The sequence below is a fragment of the Erpetoichthys calabaricus genome, chromosome 7 (assembly GCF_900747795.2).
Source record: "Erpetoichthys calabaricus chromosome 7, fErpCal1.3, whole genome shotgun sequence".
Classification (NCBI taxonomy): domain Eukaryota; kingdom Metazoa; phylum Chordata; class Cladistia; order Polypteriformes; family Polypteridae; genus Erpetoichthys; species Erpetoichthys calabaricus.
Genome location: NC_041400.2, coordinates 22,941,766 through 22,964,999, shown reverse-complemented (window position 1 = coordinate 22,964,999; position 23,234 = coordinate 22,941,766). Strand labels below are relative to the sequence as shown.

The 23,234-nt window shown below is 40.6% G+C and overlaps 1 protein-coding gene across 2 annotated transcripts in view; it reads right to left on the bottom strand.

Moving 5' to 3' along the window:
* The window catches only part of ndst3 (N-deacetylase/N-sulfotransferase (heparan glucosaminyl) 3), a 492,579-nt gene that overhangs the window by 208,288 nt on the left and 261,057 nt on the right, over positions 1–23,234 (bottom strand). For both annotated transcript variants that reach the window (XM_028804992.2, XM_051930171.1), the window contains exon 6: positions 9,107–9,235. In XM_028804992.2, coding sequence (XP_028660825.2) covers positions 9,107–9,235 — 129 coding nt within the window. The remainder of the gene's footprint in view (positions 1–9,106; positions 9,236–23,234) is intronic.

The following is a 23,234-nucleotide window of genomic DNA, read 5'->3' as shown; positions in this document are numbered from 1 at the left end:
GAGCCAATCCCAGCCAACACAGGGCACAAAGCAGGAAACAATCCTGGGCAGGGTGCCAACCCACCGCAGGACACACACAAACACACCCACACACCAAGCACACACTAGGGCCAATTTAGAATCACCAATCCACCTAACCTGCATGTCTTTGGAATGTGGGAGGAAACCGGAGCGCCCAGAGGAAACCCACACAGACACGGGGAGAACATGCAAACTCCACGCAGGGAGGACCCGGGAATCGAACCCAGGTCCCCAGATCTCCCAACTGCGAGGCAGCAGCGTTACCCACTGCGCCACCGTGCCGCCCACAAAGTATTCAGACTCCTTAAATTTTTTCACATTCACAAATCAACACTCAATATCCCAGGATGACAAAGAGAAAACAGAATTTTAGGACTTTTTGCAAATGTATTTAAAATAAAGAACTGCCTGCAGTGGAATTTGTTCCTGCCTTGCACCCTGTGTTGGCTGGGATTGGCTCCAGCAGACCCCCGTGACCCTGTGTTAGGATATAGCGGGTTGGATACTGACTGACTGACTGATAAAGAACTGTAGTCTCACATTGATACACGTGTTCGGACCCTGTGCCATGACCTGAAGTCGGGCTCAGGTGCATCCCATCCTATTGATGACCGAGATGTTTCTACATCTTGTTTGGGATCAACTTATGGTCAATTCAATTGATTAGACCTGACCAGGCACACACCTGTCTATAGAAGGTCCAACATTTGAGCAAAACACAAGACATGACGTTGAAGGAAATGCCTGCAGAGCTTAGAGACAGAATGATGTGTTGAGACACAGGTATGAAAAACGCTACAAAACATTTTCGGCATCAAGTTCCCAGGAGCACAGTGGCCTTAAAAATTCTTAAATGGAAGAAGTCTTGGACAACCACAACTCTTCCTAGATCTTGCCACCCAGCCAAACAGAGTAATCATGGGAGAAGGGTCATGATAAGAAAGGTGACCAAGAACCTTATAGTCACTCTGGCTAAGCTCCAGAGAACCTGTATGGACATGGGAGAAACTTCCAGAAGGATAACCACGACTTGAACACTATTGATATGGGCTTTAGGGCAGAGTGGCCAGACAACACATGAAAGCCCACTTGGGAGTTATCAGAAAGGTAGCTAATTGACTCTAAGACTGTGAGAAGCAAGATTCTCTGCTCAGAAGAAGCCAATATTAATGTCATGTCTGAGGAAACCAGATCACCTGTGCAATACCATTCCAGCGGTATAGAGCACGATGGTGGCAGCATCCGACTATGGGGGGAAAATGTGTTAACTGAGATTGAACTGTTTGGTCTCAATTTTATTTGTCACATCTGGAGGAAACCAGGCACCACTCCACAAGAGACAAGAACCACATTAAACGATCACTAAACCTTTTAACAAAGGAATCAGCAGAAAAAAATGGTGGAATAACACAGCAGCAAACAATTGCTAACGTCACAGCAAGTTTATAAGGAAAGTGAGGATCTTAAATAGTCCTGTTAGGTAACTGCGGTACTGATGACCTCAGCACCTGAGAGCCCTATTCCCAAATGAGGTTAAAGAACTAGAAAAAAAAAAAAGAAAAACAAAATAATACAAAATAAGACAAGGGTGAATCAAGTAAACGATAAATGATGCCACTGTCACAATTTGATCTCCTTTGAGATTTTTCCTAGTTTATTACGTACCTTTTATGGAATTTCTTACTTGATGTAATGGTTTTGACATGTGTCGAATCTGCTTCTACTCCTTAAAAAATGATTTGAAACGTATTTCAAGACATCTGTTTATTTTAGCATCTCATCTCGATGCCATTTTGGCTTGTGTACGGTTGCTAGCCGTGTTGCTGTGCAGGACAACTGAAGGTCACGACCCATGATGTCATTGAACAGAGGGTTTAAAGATCAGGGGTCATGCACTTCCTGATACATCGGATACAAATACTTAACTTGTGTTGTTCTTTGCTTTATGCTCATTTTGTCTTTCCAAACTACAGATTTCTCACTTTAGTTTTCTTGATTCTATTTTTTGGTTTCTGCTTGGGCTTTCGGACTGATTTTTGGTTAGAAACCTTTGCTTGATATTGACTTATGAACTCTGTGAAAGAGCCAGTGAGACGGATGTACAAATGCACCGTGCCAATAGGAAGACATTCATCCATTTTCTGAACCCACTTTTCCAACCCCAAAATGTCAAGCATGCAATCTCTGGCTCTTCAAGGAAAGATTTTAAGAAGCAGAGCCAGCTGTGGTGTTGGCAGCACCTGGTACAGAGACACTTCTCAAGATATCTGACCCATTTTGGTGCCAATCTTTCAGCACAGTGGCTCTGAGCAGTTTGCACATGACTTGCTTGTATTCAGATTTTTGTAAACACCCCAAAAATAAACAGGGCAACCTGGCCGTGCCCCAAATCCTGATATTTTTTGTCTTTACAGATGCAGCAGACAGCCGAAGCCCTTACCCGGCCAGGATGCCCAGACCATGGAAGGACGAGGGGAGAGAGTATTTTCAAGACTGTTTCTCCCCCGGACAGACAGAGGGCAGGCCCCTCTGGATTCCAGCGGGTTATGAACATGGAAGCTCAACCCACCCGTGGCCTCCACCAGGGGGAGCCTGGACATTGGCCACACCCAGAAGTGCTGGAGCGTTTACTTGGCAGTCTCATGAACAAGATATGAACCAAACCCGGATGAAACACCATTCCACCTCAGGGCATATTTGTGCATGTATCTATAATCTCCTTTTATAAGTGACTCTCAAATCATTGGAAGCATCCCAGTTATGCTTTTAACAGCTGGCTTGGGGTCTTTTACTTTTACATGTATTTCTTTTTAGTTACCAACACACCTGGGTTTCACAAATAACTTCTAAGGCGGCTTGGCTAGCGGTTGACATTCCTCTTCCAATAAGTGGCAAAAAAAAGTGCATCTGATTTACAGGAGATTCATAACATTACCAGTCTGGTGGCCTTGGCAAAGTGATGATGAAACTAGGGCACCAGCTTATTCTTGGAACTCGGTGCCATTCTCACTTCAGCAAGATAACCAACAGACCCCAGTTCAGGAAGTCATTTGAGTTTCAGATGGACTTTTTGGTTTTTGTTCTTGTAACTGCTTTCAGTTTCTTGCAGATCAAAGCTGTGCAAGCAGAAAGAAAGCAAGATTTCCAGCAGGCAGAACCCACAACCTTGAGAAACTGGCAGTGAGCAGAGTTCCCAAGACACTCAAGCTCCCTTCTGTGGTTGCTGTGGTTGATACCAAGTCCAGTGATGAAGCCCTCGAGGCTTGCGGCAGGAAACCCAATGCCTGCTTGTAACTGTCCCATCTAACGTTGGTGGGCCACTCAGTGCAGGCCGACTGTTGACTCTTGCTAACGGTTTTTGACTTGAAGACTGCATGTTGCTACAGTGTATGGGCTTATAGGGTCCTGATTGACAATTTTTAATGCTGGGTTGCTCATAGATATATCACAGATAAAAAAATGTATAATGTGCATAATATAACGTATGCTACTATGCCAAATAAATTACAGCTGTGAACATAATAAACTTCATCTTCAACACACATTTGGACATACCACTGAAGGAATGACATTAAAGCAGGAAATGGCACAGCGTAGTTTGTTATTACACCAGATATAAATTGTTTGTGTCCTTCAAAATGAATTACGTTACTAAGCAGACATGCAGAATACATAATGCATTAATTACAGTGTAATAACAAGATAACAAGCACATTTAATAAATTGGATCTTAATAAAATAGACATGTGGCTCAGATATTAATTTGCATGTTGTCAGGCCTAAACTGCTTGTTATTATGCCAATCAGCTTTTATGGGAAAGAAACTGCATTATGCTACTTGAAACATAAAGTATAAATGTAATACACTTAAGGCTGAGTGATCTGTTGTAGTAGCAGGCAGACTGATAAACATTCAGACAAGAAGGGCGACTCAGAGGCTAAGGATCTGTGCTGGAATTGGGGAAGTTGCCGGTTCAAATCCCGTTACTGCCAGAAGGGATCCAACTCAGTTGGGCACATAACCTGAAAACTGCTCCAGGGGTGCTGTACAATGGCTGACCCTACTCTCTGACCTCCACGCAGAAATACAGTTTCTCCCCAGGGATTAATAAAGTGTATCAAATCAAAATATGCCTGCATTGGCAGAGACCCTTTGGAATGTTTCGTTTTAGGAGGTCTGTGCTACGTAGCCTCCTGAAATGATTTTTTCCTGTATATCAGTAACAATAGACAGACAGACAGACATTGTCATTGTCACTTTTACAAAGGAACAACGAAATTGAAGGTGCAGTCGACTCAGTGTGAGGAATAAGAGTTAAAAAGACAAGAAGAGAGAAAATAATAACAAACCGAATAGTAATAAAAGTACTTTACAAAATACACAAATTGCACTTGTTGACTTAAGTCTATGTTGCACATTGGGAGAATGATACGGAGCAGTTTTTATTCTGAGTTCAGGGCCATGATTGCTTTTGGATAAAAGCTGTTTTTAAGGCGATGTGTTCTGGTTTTCATTGCTCTGTATCTCTTGCTTGATGGCAAAAGCAGGAAGAGGCAATGACTGGGATGTGATGAATCCTGTGAAATAGAGTACTGTAAATCCTATATATACTTTATAACTAGTGAAACCATAGCTAAGGGAACAGTTTTGGTAGAACGAGGAGGAAAATAAGACCCTGTTCATCTTACTCTAGTCTGGTGCTACGAAAAGACAGATGAATAGTAGAACAAATGAGAAGCCTGGGACTGAGACATCTGTGCTGAGCTACCACTAATCCGGTTGTTTAATGCAGAAACCCCTTCCACATATCCAACCTGAATACGCCATCCTTAGAATTTGCTGGGATGGACTTGTTCACACCTACTGGAGTGACCTGACTATATCCCAGATACGTGAACATCTCTCGTTCCATGGAAGTGCTAGGACACTAAAAGTCATGCAGAGGTTCAGAAGCCACTGACTGCATTTTTCTTCTCATAAAAGCAATGGGAAGTGAAGCTAAATGACGCCTTTTATTGGTTAACTGAACAGATTACAGTATGCAAGCTTTCGAGGCAGCTAAGGCCCCTTCTTCAATCAAGACGTAATTTAGATGCCTGAGTTGCCCTGAAAGCTTGCATATTGTGATCTGTTCAGTTAGCCAATAAAGGGTGTCATTTTGCTTGAATTCTCATCACATCCATAAGGGCTAACACGGTACAACAACCTACTAATATTCTCATAAAAGGAAACACATTGGTAAGCAGCAACAGTCCAGTGATGAGTTCATTTATGTACAGTGTTTAAGTATATTATACAGTATAATTAAGTCATAAACACCCATTCAAGCCATAAAACACTATGGATCAGAAACTGGAAAAAGCAGAGTCAAATATGGGGCATTAAAGATAGAAAGACATACATTGCTACTCTTTTAGAAGGATGAACTAAGTGGAGTTTCTCCACAAGACCCCCATTCAGCCCAGTTTCATAGTAAGCTGCTCCCTTTGCTGGTCGTAATGCCAGTTTAGCCATTCTGTGCTACTTTCTTCTGTCTCCTTAACTGCATTTTAAAGCACCGCATGATGGTCTTTGAAACAGAGATGCACTGACTAAAAATGTGGTTTATGTAATGAAGTGTAGGCTGTTATGCCAGACATGTTTGAAGCAGAAGAAATTACGTAATTTACACTACAAGTAAGTTAATGTAATACAACTTAAACATCAAATCATTTGTAAAAAGCTGTTCACATCCTCCTCCACCCTGTAGCTGGATGACCTGTGTAGCTTCCAGCATACGATCTACAGTCAATTGAAGCAAACATTTTCTTGTGTTTTTTTGACCCAATCAGTTTTATAAAATGGACAGTCCGGAGGTTTCAAGGTAAGATACTTATTTGACTAGTAATTAATGATCATCGCACCAGAGAGGGGTAACATATTACATGTTGGTCAGAAATTCATGGAAAATGTCCACTGCACTCTGCTTACTTCACCGTAAACTTGAACTTGAGATTAAAATCTGCCATGCCAAACATAATGCACTCAAAAACAGAGCCAAATACATCACACATACATAATAAACTCCATGCTGAAAATCAGGCCTAAGGCACATCATACTACTATTATGCCAAAAATACGTTATACGTAATTAATTGTTGTTGTGGTGCAAAATTTTGTATACAAGTTGATAAATATTTTGTATGTCTTTATTTGTTACTTAGGCAAAACAATGTGATATTAGTGTTTCATTAGTGAGAAGCATTCATATTTATGCCCCCCCCCCCAACCCCTTACTGACTAAGTCGGGATAGTGAATTTTACGACAGAGTCGGAGAAGTGCCTAAAACCAGTTTGGCAAGTGATTCTCTGCAGGACTCTCTCAATCAACCCCCACAGGAAAGCCAGACTACCTAGCAGGCAAGCATCAGCTCAACAAATGGTTTAGTGGGCAGGTGTGAAACCCATTGTGTCGCACCACAATTCTATTGGTCTAAAGTTGGCTGTTTTGTTTAAAATCAGAAGCCATTAAGTACCACAACGCCCTATTGGCTGGAGGGTTTGGACAGAGAGTCATTAGATTTGCTTGCTTTATTCCTCCCTCTCTCTCTTACAACATCATCATGAAGGAGCATCTTTCACAACATTTCCATGAAAAGGACAACATAATGAAGAGCACAGCTCGGTAGCCATATTGAGACAGGCATTCGGCCTGTCCTGAAGAAAGCTGACCTTAAATGATGCCTTAACTAGAGACATTTTAAGTAAGTAACAAGTCAGTGCCACCTGAAACTACACATCTGCATTTATCAGGATGTATGGTTGCCAATATTCACATGTACTTTGCTTATTGTTATTATTTATGAATATTATCAATAATACATTATTTAAAGTGCAACTTAACTCCTGTTTGTCTTTTACTACACCTAATTGCCCGAGGTTATATATGTAGAAGGGAAGTTGGGGAGAAGTTATAAAGTACAATACCTAATTAACAGTGGTAAGTCTATGAGATTTGAGGCATTCTGACAAGGGCTACACATTAAAGAATACAAAAGGGGAAAGAAGAGTAATAGAGAACTCTACCAAGACAAAACAATTGTATACACTCCAGGTTCATCTGAGGTAAGCACTACCACTCCAGGGCACCAGGGGGCAAGATCGCTAACTCTTGTGTGTCTCTTATAACCCACAGTTCCGAGAAGACGCCTACTGATGGCAGCAGACCACGCCCCTTTGAGTCTGGGAGCTCTAACAGTAAGGCACTCGAGAAGTGGCGTCTCATTCAGAAGATCAGTGCAGCACGTTACGGACCTCTCATCCTGTGATAAGACCACTCTGCAGATCCTATCACTGTGAAGTCAACGGCTAAAGCCTTCACAATTGTAAGCTTGGCGCTAACACTCGCTTATCATTTTCAGTTGTTGTTTTTGAATTTTTTTCAAAGTTGGCACCCCGTCTTCCGTTTGACTTCTGTCAAAATCGACAACACTCATATCAATGCATATGTTTAACAAAGAAATCACATAATAGGCCGGAATCTTTTCTGATAACAAATTGGAAGTACACATCATAATTTTAATAGTTACATATGCACACAATATAACATCAGCCACCTCTAACATAACTAAGTCATTAATGTGTTTCTTGGGGATGGTGAAGCAAAACATTTATAAAGATTTGAAGAATGAGACTCGGCTACACACTAATGAATATGAAAAGGGTTTTTCGACTTTTGCACATGTCCATGCTATTCTATTTGCATTTAAAAATGGCCACACTAACATTTTCACATGATTTACGGAAACATCTCCGTCCACAATAAAAACGAATGAAAACGCAAATGACGCAATCGTCTGCCTACACTGGGCAAGTAAACAAAATCATCGATCCTTAACAGGATGGTAGCTTCTCCGGCCAAGCTATAGAGACCGGTGAATTATTTGCCTTTTACAAATGTATACAGCACCTAAACTTTACCAAACACAATTTAGATGGCTGCAAATAAGCAACACAACAAGTGTCATGGAAAGCAATTCTTCTATGTCTGCTACGCTGGAATACGCTTTTATTCTGCAAAGAGTGGCCAATCGGGGAATGAGACGGTGTAATGGGAAGCATCCAATCAGGGAAGGGCCACGTAATAAACACACACACGTATTGAAGTGCGATTAGAGTCTCCGTTTTTGGAAAACTGTCTTTTTGTCCGTCTGCACCATAATACTGAGCTGTTTTTTTATAAGTATGTTCGTCTAGAGAGCGTTTTCAGAAGTCTTTGCTTTCAGGGGTTGAAAATGCTAGGGTAGTGGGGATGAAAGGTGAAAACGGAGACTAATGCCTAGGTTTTTAAATAAAAATATAAAAGTGTGGACATGACCTTATCTAGTGGGTTTCAGGGAATCGTTAAGTTTTGATGAAACTGGAATTGCCTTAATCATAAAAAACAGTCACTTTCTAACCCACATAGTCCTGAATAGGGTCGCGGATGTTTTCTGGCGCCTATCACAGCTAAAATAGGGCAGAAAACAAGAACAAAACCCGGATAAGGCGCCAGCCCATCACAGGGCGAACACACACACCCCAACCACACACCAGGGCACCAAGCTGTCCACCAAAATTACAAAATCGCTATAAGTGTTAGAAAAGTCTTAAAAACTCGCAACACCAGCCCAATGTGCCATCAGAAGCCTTGACGTTTCTTCACCTCCAATTTTATATTTAATTGCTAAGCATAGATAATATGCCACATATTAATCTCTATAAAAAGTGTTCTAATTAATTGCAAAATGCAATGTAATCATCATAACAGGCAAAATATTCTGCATGCCAAAAACCATTAAATATTGTGAATCTGGAGGTTTCGAATTTAATAGCGAGATGTTGTGCAGGGCTGCTTGATCCCTTATCTATTAAGGCAAGGAAACACATGCCATGGGACTGAGCATCGACTGCCGCAGCCCTCTGTGCTCCTGCTACAAAGAACACATGCTGCCAGCCAGATGTGTGTGCAGAAAACCCACGAGGCGCCATTACCGAGCCAAGTTATTCTCATCCCTTTAATGGTGCTGGGGCACTACTGACTTGGCAGATGTGCGTGGCACCTACCGGATTGAGCAGAACTGTCAGAAAGAGCTCCCCTCCCTTGATGCTTTTGTCCAGCTCCTTGGGACCCCCTGGGTACTCCTTGTAGAATATCGTATGGGTGAACAAGCCGCAGGTTTGACGGGGAAGTACCTGCATACAATCAAAAAAAAAAAAAAGAAACAAACGTAAATTACACATTTTCACCTCTTGACAGTCACACAAATATACCTTCCAATTTAAATAAACACTAGAATGTTTTTATTAGGGCTTCTGAGCATGAAAAAAATGATCACAAGCACGTTACAACATCCAAATTATAACTATTAGCTGTCATGGATATTCTTGACCTCTGTGTTTGGGAAGCTAAGAAGAAATGCATTTTCATTTTCATCGTAATAAACTTTCTCTTTTTTATATAATGACAGTTCACGTTTGTACACCTTGGTTTTGATGAATGAAATTTGAAAATCAATACAACTGAAAATCAATCTGCCGGCATGTATGCCAGCTTTTTATGCTTAACCTTTTCCAAGAAATCTGCTAACAATGCTCAGAATTTAAAGACAGAGGAGGGTGGCACAGTGTCTAGCAATGATGGCTCACAGCTGCCTTGGCGTGACTGGCTAAAGCTGATGTCACATTATGTGACTTCTGGTCAGATGTTATATCAGATTGGCTGACTGCCATTGTTAAGCTTATCTTTGGACCAGGCTAGTTTATATGACTGCAAATCACTAGGCATGTCACATCTAGTAACTGCATGCCAAGCTTCTTAACAGTCGTGCTCACCCATTTTGTGCCGTATGAAGGGTATGGCGATTCAGCCCCACTTTGGCCCCTTTTGTTTCTTATAATTTCTTGTGTGAAATTCAAGACATCGGACAGACAAGCTTCTCTTCCATTTGTAAGGTCCAAAAACACCTGCGTTCCTTATTTCTCATAATTGCATTATATGTATTGTACTTCCGGATTAGCATTCATTGGTTGTCAACTCTCATGCACACAGAGCCCACCCCTGCCACTAAAGACAAAATCAAACATGGAGGAGGATTAGAGAGCAGTAAGCTTCCATTATAGTCAACTCAAACATGTTTGATTTTGTCCGGGTGACTAGTTGGAGTGAATGTTACATTAAGCCTATGTCACCTTATTGTGGACTATTGCTGGCCACAGTCACCAGTCTCATCAGTGCACCATGTCAAATTACAAAACTATAAACTGCAGCCCACGTCACATTTACTGACCGATCAGTCGTGCTCGCCCCTTTTTTCTGCCAGCCGCTTTCGTGGTGCCTGTTGGAGCTGGCGCTTCTTGAAGTGTCAAATAGCGGCAGTGAGTTCAGCAGCAATCTCTGCTCTGTATTTATTTTTCCATTCTGTTATGATATATAAAATATGAGACTTCAAACAGACAAGCTTCTCTTCTGCTTGTGAGACGACTTTTAAGAAGAATCTGAATGAGATCTTAGGACAGCTTAGCTAAACAAGCGAGCTTGATGGACGGAATGGTCTCCTCCTCGTTTGTTAAATTTCTTATGTGAACTTATGTGAACTAAGCACTTTGAGCTACATCACCTGTATGAAAATGTGTTATATAAATAAACTAGCAAAATACCCGCGCTTCGCAGTGGAGGTAGTGTGTTAAAGAGGTTATGTAAACATATATATATACATATACATATATACATATATATACATATCTACACATACACATATCTACATATACATATATATATATATATATACATATACAAATTTACATATGTACATATATATATATATACATATGTACACATATATATATATATATATATATAAATATATACATATCTACATATATATACACATATATATACATATGCACATATATATGTATACATACATACATACATACATACATTCACATATTATATATATATATATATATATATATATATATTCACGGCATTCGTAGTCTGAATCACAATCTGATTGTATGGGTGGTTACCTACCAGGTAACGCTTATGGTTGGCCAGCAAGTCAGCTAACATCCGCCACGGTGCCCTCAGTTGTGAGAAGCAGATCATAGAATGGTTGAAAATAGTTTACTGTCAAATAATGCAAAGAGTACGCAACACGTGTTTCGCCCAAATTCTGGGCTCATCAGGCGTACACACTCACTGCATATAGCCAAATTCCCGTGTTTCGCAGCAGTGAAGTATTGCTTTTAAATTTTAATTAAGAAGAAAAGAAAACCTTTTTAAATTGAGGGAAAATATACCAATAACAATTTGTTAAGGATCTGTTTTTTTGTGAAGCTGCCTTTACACAGCCTGTCCGCTGTTTTATAAACAAACGCCATATAAGGCCGTCCTTTCTCCTTGCTTAGCGGTTCTGTATTGTTTTATTGTTCGTTTATTACGATTGTTATAGTTATTGTGTAGGTATTTGAGACTCACTTTTCTGTTCAGGTACCCATTTCTTTTATGTAATCCGCGGATTCTCCGCTATTTTTTGTTCGTTTATTACGATTATAGTTATTTATTGATTGTTCACAGTCAGTTCATGTGATTACGTGGGAGGCGTGATGACGCGATACGCAACTCCGCCTCCCACGGCCAGCGAGCTGCAGTCCATTACAGTATATGGACAAAAAAGAGGTTCTAGTTATGATCGTTACGCTTTGAATTTCGAAATGAAACCTGCCTAACTTTTGTAAGTAAGCTGTAAGGAATGAGCCTGCCAAATTTCAGCCTTCCACCTACACTGGAAGTTGGAGAATTAGTGATGAGTCAGTCAGTCAGTCAGTCAGTCAGTCAGTGAGGGCTTTGCCTTTTATTAGTATAGATATTGTTGTTGTTGTTATATGAAGGCCACAGCCTTCGTGATACCTGACGGAGCCAGTGCTGCACTGGTGCTTTGTGAAGGGTTAATAGCTATGGTGCATTCTTCATACATTCTATGCATTGCACTGCCTGCTGAATGCTCATTGGTTCTCAGCTCTCGCACACAAAGAGCCCGCCCCTGCGACCAAAGAGCAGATCAAACCTGTTTGATGTTATCCTTGCCAGTCACTGACTAGGTGGTCTCAGTCGTTGGGTGCGTCACATGGGAGTGTGCCGCCAACAACGACTACCTTCAACTTGCTATGATTGGGTCATTAAGGGCTACAACTGAAAATCGCTAGAACACGAGCCTTATAGTAGCTTGGTTAAAGTATCATGACTGAGCGGTGCGTCTGAAAGTTGCCTCTTGTTGGGATTTGATCATGTGACTCCTTCCCATGGATAAAAACCAAAAGCTCATTTGATTATGCTAAAGGAGAAGTCTGAGTGGCTGCTAATGATTACGATTATCTAGAAGCAGCAGATGTCGCAGGTTTGAATGCTGCACTTCTTAATATTGATGGTTAAATTCTTCTTGCTGTTTTACAAGGTGCTATTAGGTGGGTATTTATTTTATACCAGTGGAACTCGGGCAGGATTTTTAATGTATTTCCTTACATCCTAAATCATCTTTCTAGCCATTTCCCTCTGGAGTAGCCTGTTCAGATTCTCATTCAATGCAGCTGTTTTTTCATTACACATCTGCTTTCCCCAAAGAGGAGACCTTTGCATGGGTATAATAGGATGTCACAAAACTAAGAATTATGCATAAAAGCAGTCATAGCTACTGGGGATTGTAGCGTAGACTCCACTGAGAGGCGTTTATGTAAGTTGGTTACAACAGTCTGGGTGGGAGGAGGACGAGAGCTGCATGCTTCTGTTAAATTCAAATTCTGCTTTCATGTATTTCAGATACTGGAATATTTTCTTGTGAGGAAATAAAGTTTTTCAAAATCGGGATCAAGCTTACCCAACATGGAGCAGCACTAGAAAATATATTTAATAAGATTTACGTGAGATGATTTCATACCGTTTGTGGCCAAGGAGCTTTGAATGCTGCTTTGCATTAAGTTTACATCACAAATGTACATGTAGAAATTACACATTTTTAGTTAAAGATAGCTAAGATCTACAATAAGCAGTGTGATTGTTTGTTACTAATTTGACATTTTGCTGTTGTCACTGGTAGGGAGTTCATTCTGCAAATCCTTTTTTTTTTTCTTATCTATGTATTGTGCCTACGTGACCACACGGTAATACCCGCACTATTCTGAAGCGACGTTTGCAGTGTTTTGTGTTTTTTGTATCTCACACCCTCATACATCTTTATTGTAAGAGCATCTCTCAACTACGATGGAGCGTTCAATCAGAAGAAAATGAAACTGGTTTTAAATTAAATGTCGTTGAATTAGCGAAAGAAATCAGTAACTGTGCTGCTGTCACAAAATTCGATGCAAGTGTAAGTGTTGCATTTTTGAACGGGCGTACAAGTCGGGGTCTGATTTTATTAATTTTTCGGGTTTCAAGATCCGACTTATACGCAAGTATACTGTATATGGTACTGATATAGAACAGTATTTCATTGTTAGTTCCAGTGCCTCTCCTCTACAGCAGATGGAATGTTTTTTCCAAAAATGAAATATTATTATTTATTTATCTAGCAGACACCATTAGTGACTTACAAAGAAAGTCATAATACATTAGAAGGTGCAAGCATCCAAAGCAGCAGAGAACAAAGAGGTAAAATTACTATTTTCACGCATGTGTGTCTATAGATCACCCTTCTGACTCATTTTGGATAAACAGTCCCACCCCGGGACAAGATGGGGTGCTGTCGATAACAGTATTATCTCTTTCTGTTCCCACATCCAGAAGAAGTCGTCCAGTGAGGGGTATCTGACTCCACCCATCCTGTCCTCTTTATGCAGCTTGCTCTTTTTACAGCTTTCAGTTAATTTAAAATGCTGCTGCAAGAATGGTTACAAGAAGAAGAAAGTGCAAACACTTAACTCCAGTTCTCAAGTCCTTATGCTGGCTCCCAGTTACGTTCTGGGTTGATTTCAAAATCCTCCTTTTAAAGCCTTAAATGGCCGAGGTCCTGCTTACTTATCTGAACTTATCATTACTTACAAACTAGACTGCACATTAAGATCTCAAAATGCCATTCTGCTTAAGATTCCAAAGATTAATAAAATAACAGTTGGGGGTTGAGCTTTTAATTACAGAGCCCTGCCTGCTGATATAAGAGATGCCCCTTTAGTCTCAGCTTTTAAATCCTGGTGGAAGACTCACAACTTTGGTCTGGCACACCCTGACTAGAGCTGCTGATTAGCTGTGCATACTGCATTTTTCTTTGTTAGGTATTTGTGCAGAAAAATAAGTAATACAATATTTATTGATCTGTTTTTCTTCTCGGTATCTGCACTTGGTGCCACTACTCTACTGCCAGGCTGCTTTCCTGCATACGGAAAAGTCATCTCAGATAAAGGAGCGTTGGAATCACTGAATGGAAAGTTTCTCTTATTAGATTGGATGGCCAGCACAGACTTCAATATAGAAAACCCAAGAGCGGGTCAGCGGACAACTGGCTGAGGTCTCCAGGACTGTGACTTCCTTTTTTACAATTTTAATCTCCGCCATTGTTAAATGTTTATAGTTGTTCGATTAACCAATGGACAAATATTGTTGGTTTCCACTTGTGTTTTTGTTCTTTACTTTTTCGCTTTATACAATTTCTTGTATTAGGAATTTGTTAGTTTTCGCATACCCCTTGGGGTCAGAGAGCAGGGTCAGCCATTGTACAGCGCCTTTGGAGCAATTACAGGTTAAGGGTCTTGCTCAAGGGCCCAGCAGAGTAGGATTTCTTTTGACAGTGACTGGGACTCGAACCGACAACCTTCTGGATGCCAGCACAGATCCTTAGCCTCAGAGTGTTTAATCAGTTTCTACCTTGTTCTTCGTGTGTTTTAACAAATCTGCATTCATATGTGTACCAGTTCTGCATTTAGTAACTAGTAGAGCTGATACTTGTATTTTAAATCAGATTTGTTCACAGCACTCTGTGTCTGCACTCAGCAGAAAGTGTTATACAGAAAATAAGTTGCTGATAAAGCTCAAGTGGTATGGGCACATTGTTAGATCATGTGAAAAACATCCTAGAGGGTGCACTGCATGGAGGAAGGAAAAGAGGCAAAGGTAGGAACACAACATCAAAGTGTGGACTGGGCGGTCTTTCAGCACAGAGCAGACAGGAATGGCTGAAGATTGTCAGGACATCCACACAAGGCTTCAGGGCTAAGGGACTGATGGTGACGATGATTACTCAGTGAGTGTTTTATGTTGCAATTCTTCCTCACTAAAGTTTGCTGCTAAAACATCTGTCTATGCAAGAGTGGGCTGTAGAGGCCCAATTCCTTTAAGCCAATAGAACCAAGAGGTCTAAAACACCTAACTGCCCTCACATTCATACATCCATCTATCTTCTAAATCCGCTTGTCCAAGGAAGGCCAGTTTCTTTTAAATATGCATGAAGATCAGGTTTGTCTCCATTAGCCCCACTGCTGATGATTAAAAACACTGAGGAATATTGTCAGAGCAGCCTCCGTTAATTTTACGCCTTTTACTGACACGTATTAATCTACAGTAGTCAAGCCGTTGAGTGTGTAGTTCAGGCTTGTTATTTCTGTGACGCACAGACGGTAGAGCGTGTGATTTAAATAAATCAAGTGAATGGCTTACATTGATTGGAGAATCATTACAAAATCATAGGCTGTAAGAACACCGGCTTTTGAACTAAATGCATTTTATCCATTTAGATAGATAGATAGATAGATAGATAGATAGATTTACAACTTCTTTGTTAAGGCCTGTGTCTTTTTCTTTTTTTTTTTTATTTCTTATATGTCAGTTCCTTCAGTTTCAAAGATGTTTGCATGGTTGGGCCGAGGTGTGGCCAGCAACTTTATAGGTAAACCTTCCACACACTAATGTCGCTTCTGACCCAAAGTGAGATTTGCTTTTAGTGTCAGATGCCAGTTAAGGTTTATCGCCAGGAGCCATGTCCTTCTGCATTCTGCTTAACCAGACAGGACCTCTAGCTGCATCTGTTAGGGAATGCGTCTGTGGCATTTAATGACAGTTCTTTATAAGTCGCTGGCATTAATTACGCTAAATAATTTATGCAAAACACGCAATGCTTTTACTGTGTTCAAATGTCAATGTTCAATCCTACAGCATGTGAAGGACACTAAAACTGACATGAAAAGAATTTATTAAAATGGACAGAACCTGCCCGAAAATGCCAAGTCACATAACTGCAGTAATACTGCCTGAGGCCTATTATTTAGGGTCGTTAAACAGAAACACGTCGCATCCACTGCTGCATTCAATTTGCAGCCAGAGTCTGTTAAATCTTTGAAGCCTTTGAGGCAGGATGAGGGACACGGATCCTGTAACTTTCTTCCTAGTGTTATCACTGGGGGTGGACCTGCTGCTTCACACACCTTGCATCCTCGGATTGAATGTCTGGTGTAATAAGGTGCTATATATGCGGCCGACCCGACACAGATTCACACTGGAGGCACACATATAAAATAAATAAACTTTTTAATTTCTTCACCTGTGGGACACGTCTTCCCGGTAATCCCCACAGGCACAACACAGTCCCGAAAGCACCAAGTACACCACACACGTCTTCTCCTGCACCACCACTCCTCCCAGGCAACCTCATCCTCCTCCACCCGACTCTGGCCAATGAGACGTAGTTGCTGGCTCCTTTTACAGTCCACCCGGAAGTGCTCCAGGTGCTTGATTGCCGTCATCCGGCTGCACTTCCGGGTGTGGCGAATACGCTGCCCACAGACACTCAGGAGTCCCAAATGCAGCACCCCGTGGTGGCGCCTGTGGGACCCAACAGGGCTGCACCCAACTCCAATTCCATGGAGCACTGTGGGAAATCGAGGCACCGCTCCAGCCCTGGGGGGGTGGCCATCCAGTGTCAAGGGGGATGTATTGCACCGTCCAGGGCTGCTCCCCCTGAATATACATTGAAGGGGTCCATGCCACACTGGTTAGCATCTGATAATGGAGTTTTCTCATCTTTTACCTAACCGGGTCTTCCTCAGGTTGCTTGCAAAGATGTGCAAGTTAGTTTAATGAACTGGTTAAATATGTGGATATGCTGGCCCCGAGATGGAGTCAGAACTGTTATATTAGGTTATTATCTACAGCAGGAGTTCTTAAACATAGATAGATAGATAGATAGATAGATAGATAGATAGATAGATAGATAGATAGATAGATAGATAGATAGATAGATAGATAGATAGATAGATAGATAGATAGATAGATAGATAGATAGATAGATAGATAGATAGATAGATAGATAGATAGATAGATAGATAGATAGATAGATAGATTTATCTCAATGCAATTTCCTTATTCATTTCTTTATTTATTTTTGGTTAGAATGAAAGCATAACATCCGCAGCGAGATGAGGTTCAAGTGCCTGTGGGATTTACTTTTGACTTGTTGACAGTCGGTGAGATATTATAATTTGAAAAACAGCTTGTTGTGAGAGTAGGGGGACCCTAACAGCAGCCCTCCATACATGTAGTTACGCCAAGAGAGGAAAAGGTACAAGCAAACGGCTTCTATATTGTCAAAATAAGCTACAGAGAGATGCATAGAGCGGGGTGGAGGGAGGAGACTCAACGTAAAAATACATAAAGCAAAACAACAGATACCCTGCTCCGCGGGCGTAACTCAACACACCTTACACTCTGTCCACCTGCTTGGTGGCATTCAACTGTTTGCCCTCCGTGGTTCTACACCAAGCAGACCTGCTCTCGTCTTCTCTTTCATTGGCCTCTTGCTTTTTTTGATAGATAGAAAGGAAAGGCACTATAAGATAGATAGATAGATAGATAGATAGATAGATAGATAGATAGATAGATAGATAGATAGATAGATAGATAGATAGATAGATAGATAGATAGATAGATAGATAGATAGATAGATAGATAGATGCCGTTGGTATAAATGAGCCCCCAGTAGCGCTTCCTGACACACTTCTGCCAAATGACTCGTTGGCTGAAAGTCCTCCGTGTTTGTTGTGTCAGAGCGACGATGTGCAGCGTTGTTCATAATGGCACTCAGTTTTGTTTTCATTCTCTCCTTTGCTATGACCACCAGGGGGTCCAACAGTGTGTCAATAACTGAGCCTGCCCTTTTAATTAGTTTGTTAATTCTGCTGGCCTTTAATAAGAAAATTGATACATTACTGGGACCCAAGGTAAGGATCATTACCATCATGACAGCAGAGTAATACAGTCAATATTTCTCACATGAATATTAATAAAAGAGAAAAGTGGGAAGCAAATGTATCAGTAATAGAACAAAAATTGTGTTCATAAGATTTACTTCTGAAAACTTTGAAATCATTTCCATTATTTTTGAGACCGACACCTTTTGCCTCAGCGGTATGAGAAAGCCCCCACACATGACATATAGTATGACTTGCCTTAATGTCTAGTTATGCAAGAAGTCAAGATTTTTGGGGTTCCCCCCTATTTGTTGGCCTAAAGCTTAAAAATGACACAGTTCAGACATAAGCAATGTGGGGTTTTGTTTTAAAATATTTCAAGGCATTTTTTTAATCCTCTACTAGGGATTTAGCCCTCTAATTTAGCCCTGTAACAGAGCAAGATGCAGAGGACAGCCGAAAGAAGAAGATGACGACTAGGGATTGAGCCCTCTAGGGATCTTTATCAGAGGGTGAAAAATGACAAATTTCTATTACAATTGAGAACATTTAGACTAAACATTTCAATTGAAGCACACATTTTAATATTTCTGATCTTTGCTTTCTATTTATTATGCACTTCTACCACATGAAGTAAATCATGACATTGAACGCGGGATTGATGGGAAGGGGTGGGAGGGCCGAAATGAAATACCCCCGATTAGACGACTTATGCTAATTCTGACTTTTTATCATTCAAAACATGAAATCGATTTCTGTAAATGCTAAGTATAAGGTTTTTGTGAAGCTAAGAGAAATACATTCTTTATAAGTATGTGGTGTGTAGGTGTGATGATTTTTGAGCAGACAGTGCGAATGGTCGCTTAACTCCGTCATTTAACTAATGACTCGGGATAAGGAATAAAATAGTCCAAAAAAAAAATTAGTCAATGACATTTATTTACCTTACATAAAATAACTTTTTTCTTTCTTAAAATAGCATTTTATAAATAAGCTCCACCACTAGTAGCATTTTGCCGAATGACCAGTGGTCCCAAGTCTGTCTAAGAGCAACAAAGCCGGGAGAGGAGAAAGAGCCGAAGGAGCTGTTGGCTGATTTTGAATCAGCGTCTTTTTTCCTTGTGCCTCGTGCATCCATTTTGCTTTTCTTACTTTCAATTTTCTAATGAAACGAGGTTACTAGGGTGGTACCCCAAAAATTCTCCCTGCTCTTGACTTGACCGACGTCCCATAGAAACACAAGTTCTCTGTGATGTCTGTGTCTCAAAATACATAAAACCACAATAAAAAGTGTGCTAAATAGAGGTGGGCATATCACTCACCACAGAATTCATGCTCAGACAAACCTGTCTAATTCTACTACACAAACATGTCTGCAACCTCGTTTGGGTAGCTATACCCACAGTTTAAGAAACACTGACCATCAGGGTCCAATGTCCTTGTAACATGTTTTTCCTTCTTTTCTGTCCCACTTGAGTTTGAAAGCACAAAGTGGTGGGCTCACATCCTAACTCACACCCACCATGTGTGCCGCATGCCAGTCATATAATTGCCATGCATCTGACTATCCCACCATTTTGTACCTAAATGTTATTGAACCCCTGTGGTGGGCTGGCGCCCTGCCCGGGGTTTGTGTCCTGCCTTGTGCCGGCTGGGATTGGCTCCAGCAGACCCCCATGACCTTGTAGTTAGGATATAGTGGGTTGGATACTGGATGGATGGATGGATGTTATTGAACCCTCAACACCAACAGTTACTGCCCTGAGTTGTCAAGATGTGAAGCTGCAGGCGTTCAGTCAGTGGGTGACTTTAGGGGTGATAAGGCGGTGGGATAGCTAAGCTTAGTCATGGGACCAACCGCTATGAAAGCACCAGCATACACAGTGTGAGATCTGACAGCTTTACTCGTTCAGAAAAGTGATAATGGGCTTCACTGTCGTCACTCCCAAGTCAAAAATGGTACAAGAATGACACGTGACATGACAACCAGCATCTTTTGCTCAAAATAATAATAAAAAAAAAAGTATAAAAGAATCAAGATAAAAAAACAGACATCCTAAAAAAATATAGATGTGTATCCTCTGTATGTGATGTGTTTCGGCTGAATATTCTCAATAACAGTTAATTAGGACGGCATGCGGATAGAGAATTCTTTGGATTAGTTATATAATCCACTTCATAATAACAGATTAATGTGGTTCTGGGCTGTTTTTTTAATTTACAATTAAAGTGAAAGTTTGGTTTGCACTTTAGCATTTCAATTTTGTTGAACAATGCCAAGGTTGTTTTTCTATTTAGTACACTTAACATCTATTAGAAATTGTTGTAATATTAATTAATGATAATACCCAAATAACTATGGTATATCTTTATTGTTTTTGTTGATGTTTCTGTGGGAAGCACTTTGATTTGCATGCAACTGTATGATGAGGTGCTATAAAAATAAAGGGGAACATTACCAGTGTTGAACAAATTGTATGCTTTGTGGTTTTTAAGGTATGAAGGAAATAGGCTAAATTAGTAAAATAATTAACAGATTAACTATTTTTTTTCCATTTGGGATCTAACATTTTCTAAGATATTTGTACATAGCGGATTCAGGAAGTATTCAGGCCCCTTCACTTTCCACACACTTTATTGTGTTGTAGGTTTCATTTTTAAATGAATGAATTTCCTATTTTGCCCAACACTCAATAGTCCATAATGACAAAGTGAATAACATGTTTTCAGAAAGGTCTGCAAATTAAATAAACAAAAAAACAAAAACTGAAATCTGTCATTGATAGAAGTACTGTATTCAGACCTTAATAATTCAGTTTGTTATATCGCCCCCTTAGGAGCAATTCCAGCTTTAAGTCTTCTTGGGTGGGTCTCTACATGCTTGGCACACCTGAATTCAGGTAGTTTATCTCATTCTTCCTATCAGATTCTCTCAAGCTTCATTAGACAGGATGGGCTGCATCTGTAAATTGCCATCTTCAGGCCTCTCCACAGATGTTGTGTGGGATTTAAGACTCTGCTTTGGCTGGGCTGCTCAAGGCCACTCAGATACATGTCACAAAGCCACTCCAGCTTTTTCGTTGCTGTATGCTTCAGGTCATTGTCATGCTAAAAGGTGAACTGTCTGAGGTTGCGTTCACTCTGGAGCAGGTTTTCTTCAAGGATCTTTCTGTATTTAGCTTCATTCACCATTTCCCCAGTTCTGACCAGTCTCCTGGTCATTACCACTGATAAGCACCTCCATAGCATGATTCTGCTACCACCATACTTCACCATATTAGGCAGGTGATGAGAAGGGCCTGGTTTTCACCAGACACAGTGCTTGGAGTTCTCCCCAAAGAATTCAGTTTTTGTCTCATCAAACTAGAGAATTTTTCTCCACATGCTCCCAGAATCCTTTAAATTGTTACCTGACTTTTACACTGTGGACAGTAGGGAGCACTCCTGCTCCCCCAACATCCACCACAAGTAGGCTCATGACACAAGTTCAAAGCACAAAGAGACATTACTTGTGGCAAATTCTTCCCTATAAGTGTTTCTCGCCACAATCACAATAAAGCACAATAACACAATCAATCACTCTTTGTCTTCTCTCTCTCAGTCTCTCACTGCCTCCTCTTTCCTCCTCACAAGCGTTGTCCACCTCCACCTGTCTCTGGCTCATCAATTTAAGTGGGCAGCTCCTTTTATCTAATCCCTGGGTGTGCTTCTGGTTGATGCAGCAGCTTCCGGGTGAGGTTGGAGCACCACAGAATACGGACTCCAAAACCCTGCAGTGCCCCCTGGTGGTCCCCAGGGGATCCAGCAACAGTGTTCCCTGGAACTACAATACCCAGGATGCCTTGTGGGCACCGTGAATTCTCTGGACCTTGTATATTCAGGTCTTTGTCTTCTTAAATGATGTCCAATCAATTCAAGTTCCCACAGGTGGTCTCCTATCAAGTTCTCAACACCTCTCGAGGAAACGTAAAGCAAACAGGAGGCACCTGACCACAATCTGGAGTGCCACAGTGAAAGGTCTGAATACTTCTAGAAATCATAGATTTCAGGTTTTGATTTTTAGTAGTTTGAAAACCTCTCTGAAAACATGTTTTCATTTTGTCATTATGAGTTACTGGGTGTAGACTGATGGACAAAAATGAGAAATTTATCAATTTAAAATGGAAAATATAGGTACTTATTACTGTATAGAGAACGCAGGTACAGTCTCAAGACTTCATTCAGAATAGGAGCTGTTAGGAGCTGTGATCATCCTGGAGAAGAGAGATCAGGAGAGTATGAAGAAGAGCATTTCAAAACCTGATGTTAAATGTTCTAAACACTGTGCGACAACCTGATCCTACAGAGAACAACCAATTACTTTGCTCCCGGTTTACTGTTTACCAGATGTAGCAGGGGGATCGGGTCCAAGGCCATGGCGGATAAGAGGAAAGACAGATAACGAACAGCTACTTTAAAAATGATATACTATACTATAGATTAGCGAATAGTCATATTTATTTACAAAACAAAATATAATATAGCATTAACAAAATTAATTAACTTATATAATATTGTAATGACCAGCGTAATTTGGGAACACAACTCAGAAGTACGTTTTACTTAGAGTTTTCATTCTGTAACAAATGGTGCCCTGTCTTATACTCTGTTATCTGAGTTACGGAGCACACCTCCAAAACAATAAAAGAAAGCTCTCCCTACCAATTTTTCTGTACCGCAAGCACTCCTGCTTATTGTCTCCTGACTCCCTACTCAAAACTTCCTTCTGCCGCACCTTCCTTTTTCTCTTAACTTTACCTGTCACTCATCTCCTAACAGACGTGTCCGCCCCTCACGGAAAAGAAGCCCTTCACCCAGTCCCATTACTTACAGAATTCATTCCACACTTTCTGCTCCTAAAACAGCACATCACAATCTGCCTGTACGTCACTATATACTAACAAAACATAATATAATAGAATTTAAGAAGAAAATTACAATACAGGAGAAATTAATATTAATACTTTAAAATTACTGTCAGGGG